Raw genomic sequence first — 16,042 nt, 5'->3', positions numbered from 1 at the left:
GTTGTTGCAGCCAGGGGATGCTGAAAACAGTGGCATTTTGCTTGTTTTAAGTTGTCAAAAACAAAACAAAACAAAAAACAAGATAATCATATCAACCCATGATGTGGGACTCCAATTTAGGAAATACTTTATGGTCAACTGAGAAATTCAAAGAACATTACAGAAACAGTTCAAGCAAGTATGAAAAAGAGCAGAGTGTCTATCAATCACTCTTTGTTTCTCAGATAATAATTTTTCTCCTGAAAAGTGAAATCAACAATAAATTATTTATTGAGCACCTACTATGTGGCAGGTATAATATATCCCACTGAATATTACAGGACTTCTTTTCATTACTGGCTTTTCTTCTTTCAAATATTTAAAGCACTGACCAGAGTGCTTTCACTGTTTTTTCTTTAAGCAATTTTATTATTATGAATGTCTTCAGAAGTTTAACACTTTGATGGTTATGCAGAGTTTTCTGGAGTTTTGTTTGTTTGTTTTTCTTCCTACAATTGTTTTTCATCTAAAGCATTTTCTTTCTTTTCCTACTGAGTTTTAAGGAGGAAAAAAATCTAGCATCTGGGGTCTGAGACCACTTGAAATGTCTGGGTTGGGGATTCTAATGACCTCCCAGAGATAACCCAAATTGCTGATTTAGCAGAGCCCATTCTTGACCTTGACACAAGACAAGACAGGCAAAAGGGAAGGACTGGGAGGGAGTAGTGAAAGAAAAAGGATCATACAAGCGCTCAGATCTCGCCTAGCCCCTCCCCCACTCTGCAAACACCTGGCTGAGTTGGAAAACATGACCAGCCCAACCTTCCTATTGGCACCAATTGAAGCTGTCAGCTCTTGGCTTGTCACCAGTTGCACTGGGAGGCCCTGGGCAGCCACAAGAGCCCTAATTAGGCAGAAATGACACTTCTACAACTGACCTGCCAGGACCTTTGGCAAACCATTTAACATCATTAGTTAACATTTTTTAAAAGTGTGAATGTAAATGAACAGCCAGTGGCTTTCAATGGAGTTTGTCGGTGGCATCTCCCCCTCCCTTTCTCACTCTTTCTCTTTTTACATGAATAGTCCACTTGTTTTCTCCAGAATTGGAGGGAGGCACTAAGGAAGGAGGAGGAAGAGGACCAGTCCTCTGAGAGGAGAGACATGTTAAAGCAAAAACAAGCTTAGAAGAACGAGAGACCAACTCTTCCTGCTTTTGTATGGGCGCAAACAGAGACAATCTCTCAGGGCCACCAGAGCAGGGCAGGAAGACAGCGTGACTGACGCTGAATCCCACTCCACAATCGGTACTTGCAGTGACGACTCCAGGCTTTGGGTGGGTGGGAAACGATTTTGTTTCCTGACTCAAGGGTGCCTCTGAAATACTTCAAACCTTGTCCCACAAGTTGATTTCGCAGTAGCGGTTTGGCAAATATCTTACGTGTGCAGATGCTAACATGTCCCGGTTTTAAATGTACCTGGTCCCTCTTGAAAGGAATGAAGTTCTAGAGGGAATTATTTCAGATACCAATTCGATACTTACGCACATTATTCGTATCCTACCTGAAGCGGCTATTTCCCACCTTGAGTCACACTTCATTTTGCTCTTTGCTTTACACCCACAGAATCCGTACACACCAACACTCTCCATCTGTAGGAGGGGGAAAAGAGTTTTACTGTGAAAATGTCACTTAGTGTGCGTCCCCATTGCTCTTAAGTCGTGTGTAGGTGCTGGCTGACAGTTTGAAGAGGCAGCACCCAGTAGAAAGGAAGCAAAGGTTTTGGGGGACACGGATGAGCCAGATCCCTGGCAGGCCTCTGCACTCACCACCTACTTGTTGTGGGGCCTTGGGCAAGGTGCTTAGCCCTGAGTCTCAGATGTTTTCATCTGCAAGATGGAGATAATGCCTTACTATGTCAAGTGAGGAAAAAAGAAGTGGAAAATCATGCAAGCTGAAAAGTGTTGTATAAACGTAAGGAGTCATGGACAGACAAGAGCTGCCAAAATTGAGGAACAAGGCCAGGTTCTCTCTCTCATTTGCCTTGGAGGGATGACCTTGAGAATGTGCCCTCATTTCCCAAGGCATGCGGGACAAAGCCACCACACCAGCAGCACATCCCAGGGCCCTCCTTGCCCTCTCCCTCCATTCCTGCTTATTCTCAAAAAGGCTGTAAATACTACAAAGACAAGTGCAAGAGTGCAAAACAAATTCCTAAAGCCCACAGTTAGGTGAGCTATTTAGCTCCTTTGCTGGATCCTGGGCAGCACGAGAGGGCAAGCACGTCTTGCCCACTTCTAGATTTCCAGAAGCCCTGCAAACAGTGGTGGGTACACAGTAGATGCACAATGAATATTTACCGAGTTGCAATGCAAGAATTCAGCTTCCAGATGTGTGCCTAAGACAGTCGGAGTGTGTGACTTATGAAGGCGGCACATGCCCTAAATTTGGAGAGATTTACGCATCCCTGAATCAGAGATGTGTAAAACCAAGCAGGCTGTGTGTGGTGGAGAATGCCTGTGACTAGTCATGAGAGAGAAGCTTAAAAAAACAGCCTGAGTTTGGGGCAGAAAGAGGGTGAAAATACTGGAAACTGTCCTTAATAGCAGTAAATGGGCAAAGGGAAAACTGCTCATCATGATGGAGCATTTAGTGCTTTTAAGCTAAATACCTCAGCATATTAAGCAAATAGAGAAAAGCCAGCTAGAAGATGTCAGCAAATTGAACCGAACAGAGCTCAGAAAGCCGATAGGAGGTGTCTGGTTTTGACCCCTTTTCCCATCACATGCCTGGGCCCAGCCTGGTTGTTTAGTGTTGCCTCTCCTCTCCAGCTGCGGAGCTTATTGAAAAGCTCTTGCTCCCTGCCTGGTTTTGGCACATTTTCTGCAGGTGCCTCCTACTGCGGCCACAATGGGCTGCTCGGGAGGTTTAGACCTGTCAACAGCTCCAGGGGAGGGGGCGGCGGTGGGGAAGGGAGCGCAGTCATTGTCTTAAAGGGCCAGTGACATTGTGTGCTGCCGCGGAGCCTGCAGCCCTGGCACCTGCTAATGAGATGAACCCTTTCTCCCTCTCTCTCTTTCTCTCTTTAATGATTTAACTTGATCGCTTTGGTTCCTTTCTGGAAGGGGAATTGCTCCATTGATCATATAAAGTAATTGCCTGTAAAACATTGCTCTGCAACAACTACTACTTCCCTGGCTGAAAATGTCACAGCAATTGAAAAGCTCTTAGCCCCGTTCAAGAAGGAGGTTGCTAAAGAGAACAGTCTTTGCATATAACCCCAAGTACTTGTGTGTTCCTGGAGTTACAAGTTTTGGGTGTGCCTGGTGGACTTTTAAGGCAGAGAATTTCTTTCCTGTAGTATGGTATGATTTTTGTGTGAGACTGTGAAAAACTATCCAAACATGCTGAAAAACAAACAAACAAAAAACCTCTCTCAGCCCAAGAATTGGATGTATTCGTTCAGAGAAAGAAATTGTCTTTTTAATCACCCATGCCATTCTTTTCTCAGAAGCCTTGAATTCAGAGGGACACTCACATGGGTCCAGTGTGATTTAAGGGAGAGTCTCTGTTTCTCCTCACAGAAGAAGACATTATATTTGTCTAGCAGGTAGCAGGGGCCTTGGTTTTAGAAAGAGGAATTGAAGCTTTAATTGTTTAGGATTTGCTGATTTTTCAGTCCTGTCACTTGGCGGCGGCAATGACACACTGTGGGAATGGGGACCACACATTTAAGGAGTTTTCGTAAATAGCTTTATTAAAGTCATTGCCACAACCAACATGAGGGAGAAGTTCACCTGGGGGAAAAAAATCACTTTGTTGTAGACATGAACCTGCCAACGAAATAAAAAGCTCTTAGTGATGGTTTTATTTTCTTCCAACAGGTGAAAGCCTACATTTGTATCTAAATAAGATACTTTATCCATTTAATTTGTGGGAAGCACCACTTGTGACATTCCATGCTGCCCAGCTACCAATTTGGGAAGAAAGCCCCAGTGAATCACCATTCCTCAGGATGCCCCATGAATATTTTCTTCTAGCTGATAAAGTAAGGGCAGAAGATGTGCCTATTGTTGTGCTTTTTAAAAACGACCAAAATATCTGCCAGCTTACTGGCAAACAAAGAGTATAGAGAACTGAGCTATACTAAAGATCATTTATCATCATAAATCTGAAAAAGCCATAGAACTTTTTACATCCAAACCCACTGCAAGGTTATTGTCCAAGCTGTTCCATAGCTGTTCACGGCACAGCATTTTTTTTTTTCCCTCAGAGTTTAGAGATTGAGGATTTTATTTTATTTATTTATTTTTGAGTTGGAGTCTCACTCTGTAGCCCAGACTGGAGTGCAGTGGTCGCTCCCGGCCACCACAGCCTCGACCTGCTGGGCTCCGGCGATCCTTCCGCCTCAGCCTTCCAAGGAGCTGGAACTACAGTTGTGCGCTACCATGCCCAGCTAATTTTTGGTTTATTGTAGAGATGAGGTCTTGCCAAGTTGCCCGGGCAGGTCTCGAACCCGCGGACTCAGGCAATCTGCTCACCTCAGCCTCCCAAAGCGCTGGGATTACAGGCTGAGCTACCGAGCCAGCTGAGATTGAGGATTTTAGATTTTAAAATCTGTTAATACTATCAGAGTATGCATTATATTCAGTTAGGACAATTACACATAGTACACCCAAATATACTATATGTAATAAAAGATACTTTTCCAGTATCTACCTATGTAGTGAAGAGAATGTAAAAATTAATAATAATAAAGAAATCCTTTAAATTTAAGCCCATTAAATAAACTGATTCCTGGATATGAAGAATTATGTTCACAGCCTTTTAACCAGCTTAAATATTTTTCTATTTGCTTATATTGGAAGGTTTTAAAATTTTTGTCTGGAAAGTGAGACATATAATTAAATATTGAGTTAGATATATAATTAGATAATTATATAGAACTAAATAAATTACGGAGCTAAATAGCCCCCAAAGTTCTGCCTGGCTCTGAGTCCCTTATGTTAAAAAACAAAAAACAAAAAACATACACTGTCATGGGAAATAGATACATGAGCGGTAGGTAGGTAAATACACTCACACAGTGATTTCTAGCAGCTTTGCCTACTAGAGAGGCAGTAAGACACTACAAAGTGGGGTGAGTGAATGCCCTGCAGCCAGGAACAGGAGAGCCTGGACTATGGAGGCCAGAAACAGAAACCTTATTCACCAAGAACTGCCCAGAAAGCCAGGGTGTGCAGGGGAGGGTCTGGGAGGTGGCACTGGGGTGAGGGGGAGCCGACCCCGGCTAGACTGCTGCTGGGCCTCAGGCTGAGTGTCCTCTGCATGAACTCCCAGAGTGAGAATGTGTGCGGACAGTTTTAACACCATTTCATCATATTTCTGGAGGGAGAAGAAAAAAGAACATTTGAAGAGGAGAAAAACAAGCCAAACAAGCACATTATCAGTGGAACAAACATCAAATCGGGCAGCAGCCACCAGACTGGTTTCACTTTTGCGTCCCCTTTGGTTATTTGTACATGATGCAAGAAGTCCGACTAGAATTCCAAAGTTCAGCAACAACAAAATCATGCCTTGCATCTTACTGTGCATGTGGATTTCCACAACACATTCTAGACCACCTGTCTTTTCACAAGGTATAAACTAACCTTTAGTTAAGTTTGTTTGAACTTCATACTAAATAGCATCTGTCAACATGTTGGGCTTGCCTTAAAAAAAATTAAATGTTTTTAAAATGCTGTATTATTCCTATGTCAATGCACAGCTGATTAAATGTACACAGAGAGATTATAACACAGAGAGATTATAACTCAGGCTAACAAGTGATTTTTTCTGAATGGTAAATGCTAACACTCCTCATGATCCAGGTCTGTCTATTTACTTATGCAGTAAAAACCACACAGTTCAACCTGAGCATTGTATTTCCTTAGTAAATCCATGTGTTTACATTTGTTACCAATATGTATCTCACCATTGATGTCAACACACAACAATGTCAAGATCCTTCATACTAACATAAAAAGCTAACATCAGGCTGATGGGTAACAGGACCTGCTGAAATGTTTGTATTCGGTATCCAAGGTACACTTACTTTCCAGTTAGAAAATGATGTTAATCTGAACTTTGTTTTATATCTCCTGAATTAATAAAGAACTATTGGCTAGTGGAAGACATTTTACTACTGTATGCCTTTGCTGAATGCACAAGATCATCCGAAATGAACATTTCAGTCACAGTGCTACAGTGTTATGATCAAGTTAGACATTACTGAAGCGACAAAAACAGACTCCTCTCCCTCACGAAGAGCCCTGCTCTACTCTTCTGTTCCCTATAATTTTCTTAGAATTAATTACATGCTGCAAAGTTTGCTTCCTTTCAGAAGTCAGAAAGCACTAAGTAGCCAAAAGAGTTTTACCTAGTGTTGTCTTTCTCAGTTTGATACAGATCACAGCTCCTTTTCCCCTATAGTATTCTTCTAGATTTACAGCTTACTTTTAAATATCCAATTGAAATAGATGCACTTTAGTAATTAATACAAGTATAACTGGCTACAAAAGACAATGTATAGATGCCTACTTAAACAAAACCTAAAATCTTGCCTACACATTTTGTCAAAAATAGACAAGACATAATGGCCTGAGGTGTATAATCTTAAAGTCTCGATTTGGAAAGCAAGGTGAGTCTATTGTAAATATAGTAAGTGTACAGACTGTTCCTGATGTGACAGCTGAGCCTTCACCCCCAAGGGCACAGGCATGTGTGTGGTCTTGTCGAACCAGACAGGGTCTAGTTTAGTTTTGTGCCAAGAAGGATAATGACTTTTTTTTTTTAGCATTGGGGCTTGATAAAGAGTGTGAAAAGTTCAAGGCATGCCCCAGTGAGTTAGAGTCAAAACCAGACAGCATACATAGGAAAAGGAAAAACAGTTAAGTTTTTAAAACACTATACCCATGATAATTTTTTGTTCTCATATAATAGATAATATTTGGAGATAAAGTCTATTGCAAATATAAATTAAAATATTTCTTAAAATCTTGAATTCTTCATTTTGATGCAGCTCTTACTTTTGCCGATTTATAATTATCTCAAAAAAGGCAACTAATTTTCCATCATTATAAGGTTGGACATATACAGGTTTATAAGATGTATACGTAAGTATTAATTGAACAAATAATATTTTTCCTGCAAATATTATTAGTTAAGAATTAAGAATGGCTGTATTTTCAGTAAAGTAATAAATGATGATACAAAGAAAAATATTTATTCTAAAACTTATAAATTGATAAATACACTTTTATTTCAAATATCATGCCTTAAAATAAAAATTATGGCTCTAACCCTTTGTTCTTACCCTTTAAAACAAGTATTTGATTTTTGTATTCTCAAAATCAGCACAGGAACTTTATTTTTCCTGTCAGCTTAGCTATAAAGAAAAAAAGCATTAATGATTAGGCAACCAAAAATCAAGTCAGATCCACGATAAGGTAAATTCCAACAAGTGTTGGCAGAAAGAAATTTTACATCAGAAAGAGATTTGGTACTGGCTTTCTCAAAGGGGAGCTCTACTTCTAAAATGCTAGAGGTAGACAAATTCTTTATGTATAGAGATCTCAGACTAACTCAGGGCTCTTCTCTTGTGAAATCGCTGCCTTGGGAGTTTGTTTCACCATCTTCTCTATTTTCAAACTCCCATAACGTTTATAAGAGTGTTAATATTTGGCTGTGAACTTGGGGAAGCATGATGACCTAGGGTTGACCAGGACTATTTTAAATCAGCTGATTGTTCATAAACCAACTCCAGGTTTTACAGCGGTCTAACAGTTGTCGTTGAATAAGTGCGGCTCCTTCACAAAGCTTCTCCAGATCCAGAGGCAGTGGGAGAGAGTGAGCCCTGCCGAGTCTCCAAGCACACGAGAAGAAATGGGGATGAAGCAGGCAACCAGAGACTTCCATTTCAAACCTCACTGTTGCCTTGACTATTTATTTCAAGTGAAAGTACCTTCATGCAAAACTATACTAATAGCCATCAACTCTTTATTGCGCTGAGTACAACTATGTGTTAGCGTCTCCTGACCTTTTCTGTTATTTCCTATCCCCAAACTATAGCAGTTAAAATACAGTTATGCTGATTATAGCCTGGGCAGAGATAACCATCATTAATAACATATTAAATGTCTTTCCACCTTAGAAATAATTTTTCAGTCTTTTATCCTTGCCAAACTTCTCTCCTTCAATTACTAATGAAAACATTATTAGTCTGAGAAACAGATTCTGATATTAATAGTTTTATTTCTAAAGTATCTACCTAAGGTTTATTTCTAAAGGATCTACCTAAGGTAGATGAATGCATGCATAATCACAAAATATAATAATTGTTATTGAATTAAAAACAGGATCCATATATTATCTATAAGCATACAGCACAATTTGGTGTCTATAAGCATACAGCACAATTTGGTGTATTTTAAAATTTGGGGTATAGAAATTTAATCTAACACATTAGAGATTCATTCACATGTCACCTTAAATAATTCTGGAAGTACATACGCTTCAATGATAATAATTTATATATGACTGTCATATATGAAAGAAATATAGTTAAATCAGTATTATGAAATTGACCGAAAATAATTTTATTCACTAAAAATGTGCTGAGAATGTACTCCTCCAAATCACAATTCTTTAAAAAATAATTATCATTCTGCATTTGTGACTAGTTGTTTTTTTAAATACTCAAAGAGGTAGAATTCTCAAACTTCTGAAACAGGACAGAACAGGTGGCAAATCTAAACGGCAACATCAAGGCAGAAGAAGAGAAAACAACAATAACGACCACCACAACAAAAACCAACCATTCTACACTTTGCCAATAATTAATGCGAAGTCAAGTCTTAAGTTTTTGACAACTGATTTTTTAAAACCTTTCAAGTAATTTTTTGAAGGTTTAATACTGCCATAAGATTCACAGACAGGCCTATAAGAATCATCAGTTATAAAGGCAGAGACAGTTTTTTTATTTTGCTAATTAGAAACAGATAATTTCTCTTAAGCAGATTAACTTAAAGTACATTTTCAAGGAAGTTAAAAATTCCCTTCAATCAAGTTCTTAAGCTTAATTACAAAAGTCAAACAATTTATTAACACTCAATTCAAGTGCAACAACAAAATAGGCACAGAACTCTCAGGGGTCAGGAAACAAACCAAATCAATATTTCCAACAGTAACCGAGAAAACATTTTTAGCCATAACTTGATAAAACACCTAACTGGTCCTCCTAACAGGGATTCTTCCTCTTTCTTCTTTGCTGCCCCCTATGTGGAAAATACGTTAGCATTTTTTTTTTCTCTCAATAAGTGCTATTTATTAATTTATTTTGCTTTTATAATAAAAAAGTACAAATTAGAAAACTCGACCTTTGCAGGATATTTTATATGTATTCCTTTTGCTTTATTCACCCCATTTAAATACCTTTAAGATGTATCTACTTCTATAGAGTTAATTTAAAATGGCAAAATAACTTGCTTAAAGAGTTTCTTTTGCCTGTTCATTTCCTTTTCTCCTTACTGTCTGAATTCACTGGATAATTGCCCTACTTCCAGTTTCATTCTGCCCATATAGAAATTGTGTGTCTGTTCCCTGAAAAATACCAATTAAACTGCCAGCGGTAGCATCTCCAACAGTATCTTTTGGTCTTCAGTGTCAAAGGCCTTTGAACAAATGACCGGAAGGCTGACTCTAAAACAGCCTTTGACAGGATGCCAGCTTTGAACACTCACATTATGACTATGGCTCCAGCTTTCTGCTTTATTTGGGAAGGAAGAGAAAAATAACACAACAACTTTACAGTTTTGAGCAAATTTGTTAAAGGTTAAAATAAAAGTGATAGATTACTTGGAAACTTAATCACCTCAAAAGGTCACTGATACTGTTTTTAAAAGGGAGCGCCCCTTTTATTTAATTCAGTCTGGATTCCTGAACAAAGCTAAATAAAAGTTTTTCAGATAAATAGTGAAAAACTGCTAAAATGCTACATTTTCCTTCCCCTTCATTTCTTTGGTCACAATAACATCATTTACTATGTGTTAGGCAAAGTAGAAAGACGTTCATCTGGGTTTTTCAATTTAATCTCCTAGCAATCTTATGAAATTGAAAATATGAGTCATTGAGGAAATGGGCTCAGAGAGGTTAAGTAATCTGTACAAGGTCACACAACTGGCAACTGGAAGAAGCAGGATTTGAACCAATGTGCTCTGATCCCAAGACCCAACACTTCTAGGCTTTTTGGCTGCATCCATTATCAAATCATTCCTGGCTGAAGCCTTAGTCATTCTCTTTCTGACCTGATCCAAGGAGAAATCTTTTAGAGCACTGGTTGTCAACCTTGGCTGCATATTAATGTCACACATTTTTAAAATGCCTATATGTAGGCGCCTCCCTCTGGAGATTCTGATTTAATAGGTCGGGGGTAGAGCCAAAGCATATTTTTCAATATTGTACCAATGAAGACAATAAACCAATGCATCTCTTTGTTTTGTTTTGTTTTGTTTTGAGTTGGAGTCTCACCCTGTCACCCAGACTGGAGTGCAGTGGCCTCTCCCGGCCACGGCAGCCTCGACCTGCTGGGCTCCGGCGATCCTTCCGCCTCAGCCTTCCCAGTAGCCGGAATTACAGGCATGCGCTACCACACCCGGCTGATATTTTGATTTATTGTAGAGATGAGGTCTTGCTGCCCAGGCGGGTCTCGAACCCTCGGGCTCAGGCAATCCATTCACCTCAGCCTCCCAAAGGCGCAGGATTACAGGCTGAGCCACTGAGCCTGGCACCATGCATCTCTTTATGGTGCTTAGATTCTAGTGGAATCTAGTAGAACCTCTAGGTGGTTCTAATGTGCAGCTCAGGCTGAAAACCAGTAATCAAGAGATTAACACCACATATTCAGAATTCTTTCTCCAAGACTTTAATGTGAGCAACTCAAATGGCTCCTCCAGAATCAGGAGATAAGAGTTTAGAAACAGCTGACATAAGACAGCGGGGTCTAAGAGAGTTCTAGCTTTGAGAGACAGTGGGGCATAAGGGGAACTGCATGGGCATTAGAATCAGCTAGACCCGGGTTCAAATTCCTGCTTCACTATTTATTAACTGTGTAATCTTGGGCCAATCACTTACCTTTTGTGGTGGTTCTGCAGATTCAATGAGATGATGTCAGTATAACTCCAGGCATATAAAAGTGCTTAAAGCTGTGGTTTTGGTTGGTTTTGTTGTTGTTATTACTACCACAGTGGTAATGACTACTGCCATGAGACATCAATAAGGAAAAAAACAGATTTCAAAAGCCCCTTTTTTTATTAGTCAAATCATTCCTACTTTTATTACTTAGCATTAATTTACAGCTATTTATATTTGCAATTAGCTTGGCAATCATATTTCTCATTCATGACAACTGGGTGAAGATGGTTAACATTATTATTCCCATTTTCTAGATGAGGAAAAGGCAACATTTTCCATCTATTCTGTCTCCAGTTTCTATGATTCTATGATTAAAGGCACCTGCAATCGTGTTCATTAGTTCCCTATGAAAAATGATATTCAACACAGATGTCAAATGCAGGAAAGAATTAACAAGCACTTGAAGCAACCTCAAAATAGCATCTAGATAATCACTTCTGAACATCGAAGTCTCGGAAAACAAGTTCCAATTTAAATAAAGGTGTTGGATAGGATTAAGGAGAAATGAACAAATACATTTTCTTTATCCACATTCATTTAGGAAATGTCTGACATAGCTTAGAAATTATTTTTGAAATGCAGACTGAAGAATGGTTAATTTCCTCTGTGGAGGGGCTTCAATTAGCAGTTTGAAATAGATTAATGTGTCCTGATATTTTATCTTGAATCAGAGCTACAAAGAATAGACCTAAGATGAACAGACTCAGTTCGGTGGTTCTCATCAAAACTCACCAGAAAGCCTGTGGACTCTGTACAGGGGCCCGCAACTCCAAACACACACCAGACACACTCCTAATCCTGAATCATAGCTTCCCTGTAAATATGGTCCTTTTCATATGTTCAGAATTTCCGTGAATTAAATATAAATGACCCTAAAAGTACTACTGAATTCGTAGTCACTATATAAAAATACTATTACATGGGGGAGGCTCAATTTTTTATTGTATTTAAAAGGAGTCTTCACACTCAAAAAGCTTAGGAAACGTTGATTCAGTCCAAACCTCTCTTTTTACTGATGAGGTAAACATCTTAGGCACAGCTGGGACTCCAGTCTAGATTTTCTCATTCCTAAATGGTCCTTGTCGCACACCATATGTGACTTTCAGTGTAGTCACCAACTTATGAGATGCTTAACAGTCATGGCTGCAACCTCTGATGCCATTTCTTCTTTATAAAGGAGGAGAGCACAGTCTTACCCTCTCTTCATGGAAATGTTCCAGGAACTTTTTAAATCTCCAGAGTCCCTCAGCAGTTCCTCTTCCTGCCCTCCTATCCTCAAATGCCTTTTGGGTTAGCAACACACTCAACCCCTCTCAAGGTCAATGCTCTGGAAGAGCCCTTGGGCATTTACTCTCAACACAAAATGGAAATGCAGTCACCAAGGTACTAAAACAAGGAATGCGCAAAGTATGTGTAAAATCTGCATATACAAGGGGTGACCCTCCAAAAAACCTGAAATTTATTTATAAAAAATTGTGCATTTATTCTTAAATGTTTAAACCACAGTCACCTTTCAAGTACTCTCCGTTTGATGCTATACACCTATCCAGATGCTTTTTCCACTGCTCAAAACAGTTTTTTTTTAACCTATCAATTTCAATGCTTTTTAATGCTTCTGCCATTTTTCCCCATATTCTAACATTCCAAAATGTTTCCCTTTGAGGACTATGTTCATCCAGGGAAATACAAAGAAAGTCACTAGGGGTAAGATTCCAGTGGAAGGGAAGGGTTGGGCATGGGGACCATGCCACTTTTGGTCAAAAACTGCTGAACACTCAGTGCAGGGTGGGCATGTTGTTTATGCAAATCATCCATCATGAAATGGGCAAATGCACTGAAAGAATCTCCAAAAAAAATTCACTGAAGCCAAATGTAGCCTCTCACAACCATGCTAGCTGGTACACTTATGCCAGTGGGTTCCTAGAACATTCACCTGACAGGGAAAACCTGTACTAAAGGGGTCCACCCTTCAAAAGATAATGCCAGGTTTTTTTTAGTCCCCCCCATATATGAGTGTAATTTATAGCAAAAACCTCAGCGGTCCTAATATCTATGGAAAATAAGAAGTTGAATATTAATGAATAATCATTTTATTTACTGTGGGTCTGTCAATACCAACAGGCTGTTAATAAACCCCTACCATACCAACTTTTCAAAATGCTTTCACCTCTGTGATTTCAGTTTATTGTCCTGATGATTCACTTGAATGTGCCACTTGCGTGACACTGGAACTTAAGTGCCATGAAGAGAAAAAATGCTATTTTATTCACTGCTCTTTCTCCAATACCTGGAATAGTGCCTAGTACATACTGGGTATTCAATAAATATTTGTTGAGTGAATGACAGGAGTAGAGCAGGGTGGTAGTTTAATTTGTTTATTTATTTTTACTTCCTGTCATTTTATTTTTCTTTGAAAAAATTAAATGATTCTATAAAGGAACAACTGAGTTCCTAACAATTTGTTCTCCGTCTTCAATTCTCCTATAACCTGTGACTTAACATCCTTACCTCAAATGTTTTAAATGTAATTTTCCAAAGTTATATAAGTAATTCATTCATTTTAGGAAAAATCAGATACTACCATATATAAAAAGAAGATAAAAGTTCTGAGGATTACATCATCCTAGGACAACACAGTTAACATGCTGATGTACATCTCTCCAGACTATGCATATGTACACACACACACACACACACACCTGACACATTCCCAAAAGTCTCTGCCTTAGACTTTGTGATTTGGATTTTTTCCTTTTTCTCTACGCTCCTTTTGTTACCTGTTGTAACTCCTTGCATTCCTCCTGTTCTCTATTTCCCTTCCCCAATATTTAGGTCTTTACTTCAAGATTTTTCTTTTCCCTCCAGAGAATCTGACTATGATTACTTTAAAGTCTATGTGGACGCTTTCTATGGATCTTCAGTGATCTCATTTCTCTAGACCAGTGCTCCCAAGCTCTACACCTCTAAAACCCAATTCATCATGTCCTCTCCATCAAAACCAGATTCACTGATCCCTTTTCTGTAACAGAATTCTATGAGTTAGCCTCAATGGTCATTTTTGCTTCCCCAAGTCCATATCGAATCACTCAACGCTTTTTCCATCCTTCCTTCCTATTCTCTCTTCCATCTCCTCCCATTGCTACCATCTGTGTGTAGGCCCTGACACCTACATGGTTTTCTGCCTGTGCCTCTTACTTTCTGTATAACCAAACACCTATCAATGCTACCTCCCTGCTGCCAGTTACTTTCCTAAAACCCCACTTCTACGTTCCCCATTCTATATTCAGAAATGTTGGCTGTTTCCCTCTCTCACAGAATGAGATTCCAGTCCCTTTGCAATCTCGCCTCAGACTACTTGATACACTCTCTCATTATTCCACATAACAAATCCTTTGCTCCAGCCAGGTTAGTGTATTCATTAATTACCCACCTCCAAAACATTTGTTTAAGTATTTATTAACCATTTATTATACATAAAACTCATTCATTCATCAAATATTTCCTGAGCCTCTACTCTGTCAGAAAATGTACTGATGCTGCAGACACAGTGGTGAACAAGACAAAGTCCCTATCCTCATGGAACTTAAAGGACAATGAGTTATAGGGGGAGACTCCGAGACATGGTGGTCCCAATCCCAGGATACTTTCAATCTTCCATTAAAAATGTCAAATGAGTCAAGACATCCCTGAGGGTTGAACTTTGTGGCCCAGGCAGCAGGTGGGGAAGGAGTTCGGAAGAAAGGAAGGGCTGGTTGGAGTGAGAGCTGGACCATGGAGCATGGCATCTTTGAAGATGTGGGACTCAACCCAGGTATTCAAGGATGCATGTGGGAGAGAAGCAGGTGCCTTTTATCTGGGGAATAGGAGGAAAGGCACAACGGTGAACTGGAAACAACAGCAATAGTATCGGCTTATTTTGTATACAGGTTCACTCAACACCTATTTAGCAGAGCAGGAACTCTGCCGCTACAGAGCCCCAGGCTCTGCTGTGGATGTGAAGATGACTCAGCTCCTACTGTCAAGGGATTTCCATCTAGCAAGGAGGATAAGGCAGGTCCATGACGATCTATGACACACAGACAGTGGGACGTTCCATAAGTGATCCAGAGAAAACACTGAGAAGTTCAGAGGGAGGTGCATGTCCAGGCTTGTATAACAGCACTTATATAATCGCATATTTTTATCCATCTACATCCATGCGTGCATACATTTAAAATAACTCTCTTGTTTCAAAGTGCTTTTCCACTCATTTTATCCTAAGTGACTTGTGAAGCAGGCAGAGTAGGTAAGATTATGTTTTTCAGAAGAACGAAGTGTGGCACAGATCTTTTAAGTGCTCTGCTTAGGTAGGGAAGATACACAGGCAAGAGAACAAGAACACAGGTCCATCTGGGCCCACTCCTGCAGCAGTGGAGTATAAAGCAGAGGGTACAGATTAAGAAGTTCTGTAATTACATATGATACCTGGCAGGTGTAATGAAGCCAGGCAGGCACTTGGATGTAAAAGGGCTGGACACAGGCAGCATTCTGGAGAGGGACTGTGAGCCAAGGACATTCCTCCATTTTTCACTTTCCTTCTGCAAGTCCTGCCTGCATCATTCCCCACCCTTAGGCCTGTCCAAACCGCAACCATCCCTTAAGGTTCACCCCCAATCTTTTTCGGCCCACACTGGTTTTTCCTTCCGTTGGTTTCACATCCATACTATCCCAGGCAAGCCAGCACGCTGCTCGGCTCAGAGAAGGAAATTAACAAATGCCGGCGGAATGAATGAATTCCCGGGGCCAACACGGATAACCTGAGTCTTTCGCTCCCTCCCCCGCTCCCGCCCCCCACC

General features: G+C 39.9%; 1 protein-coding gene across 1 annotated transcript in view; it reads right to left on the bottom strand.

The window, feature by feature from the left end:
* HSPA12A (heat shock protein family A (Hsp70) member 12A) overlaps positions 1 to 1,630 on the bottom strand; it is a 155,085-nt gene extending 153,455 nt beyond the window's left edge. The window contains exon 1 of the mRNA XM_008069674.2: positions 1,543 to 1,630. Coding sequence (XP_008067865.2) covers positions 1,543 to 1,630 — 88 coding nt within the window. The remainder of the gene's footprint in view (positions 1 to 1,542) is intronic.
* Positions 1,631 to 16,042: the final 14,412 nt, after the last annotated feature.

The sequence above is a fragment of the Carlito syrichta genome, unplaced genomic scaffold (genome assembly GCF_000164805.1).
Source record: "Carlito syrichta isolate Samal-C Ts95f unplaced genomic scaffold, Tarsius_syrichta-2.0.1 Scaffold312174, whole genome shotgun sequence".
Lineage (NCBI taxonomy): Eukaryota > Metazoa > Chordata > Mammalia > Primates > Tarsiidae > Carlito > Carlito syrichta.
Note: the sequence above shows the minus strand (reverse complement) of the source record. Positions and strands in the feature narration are given on the sequence as shown.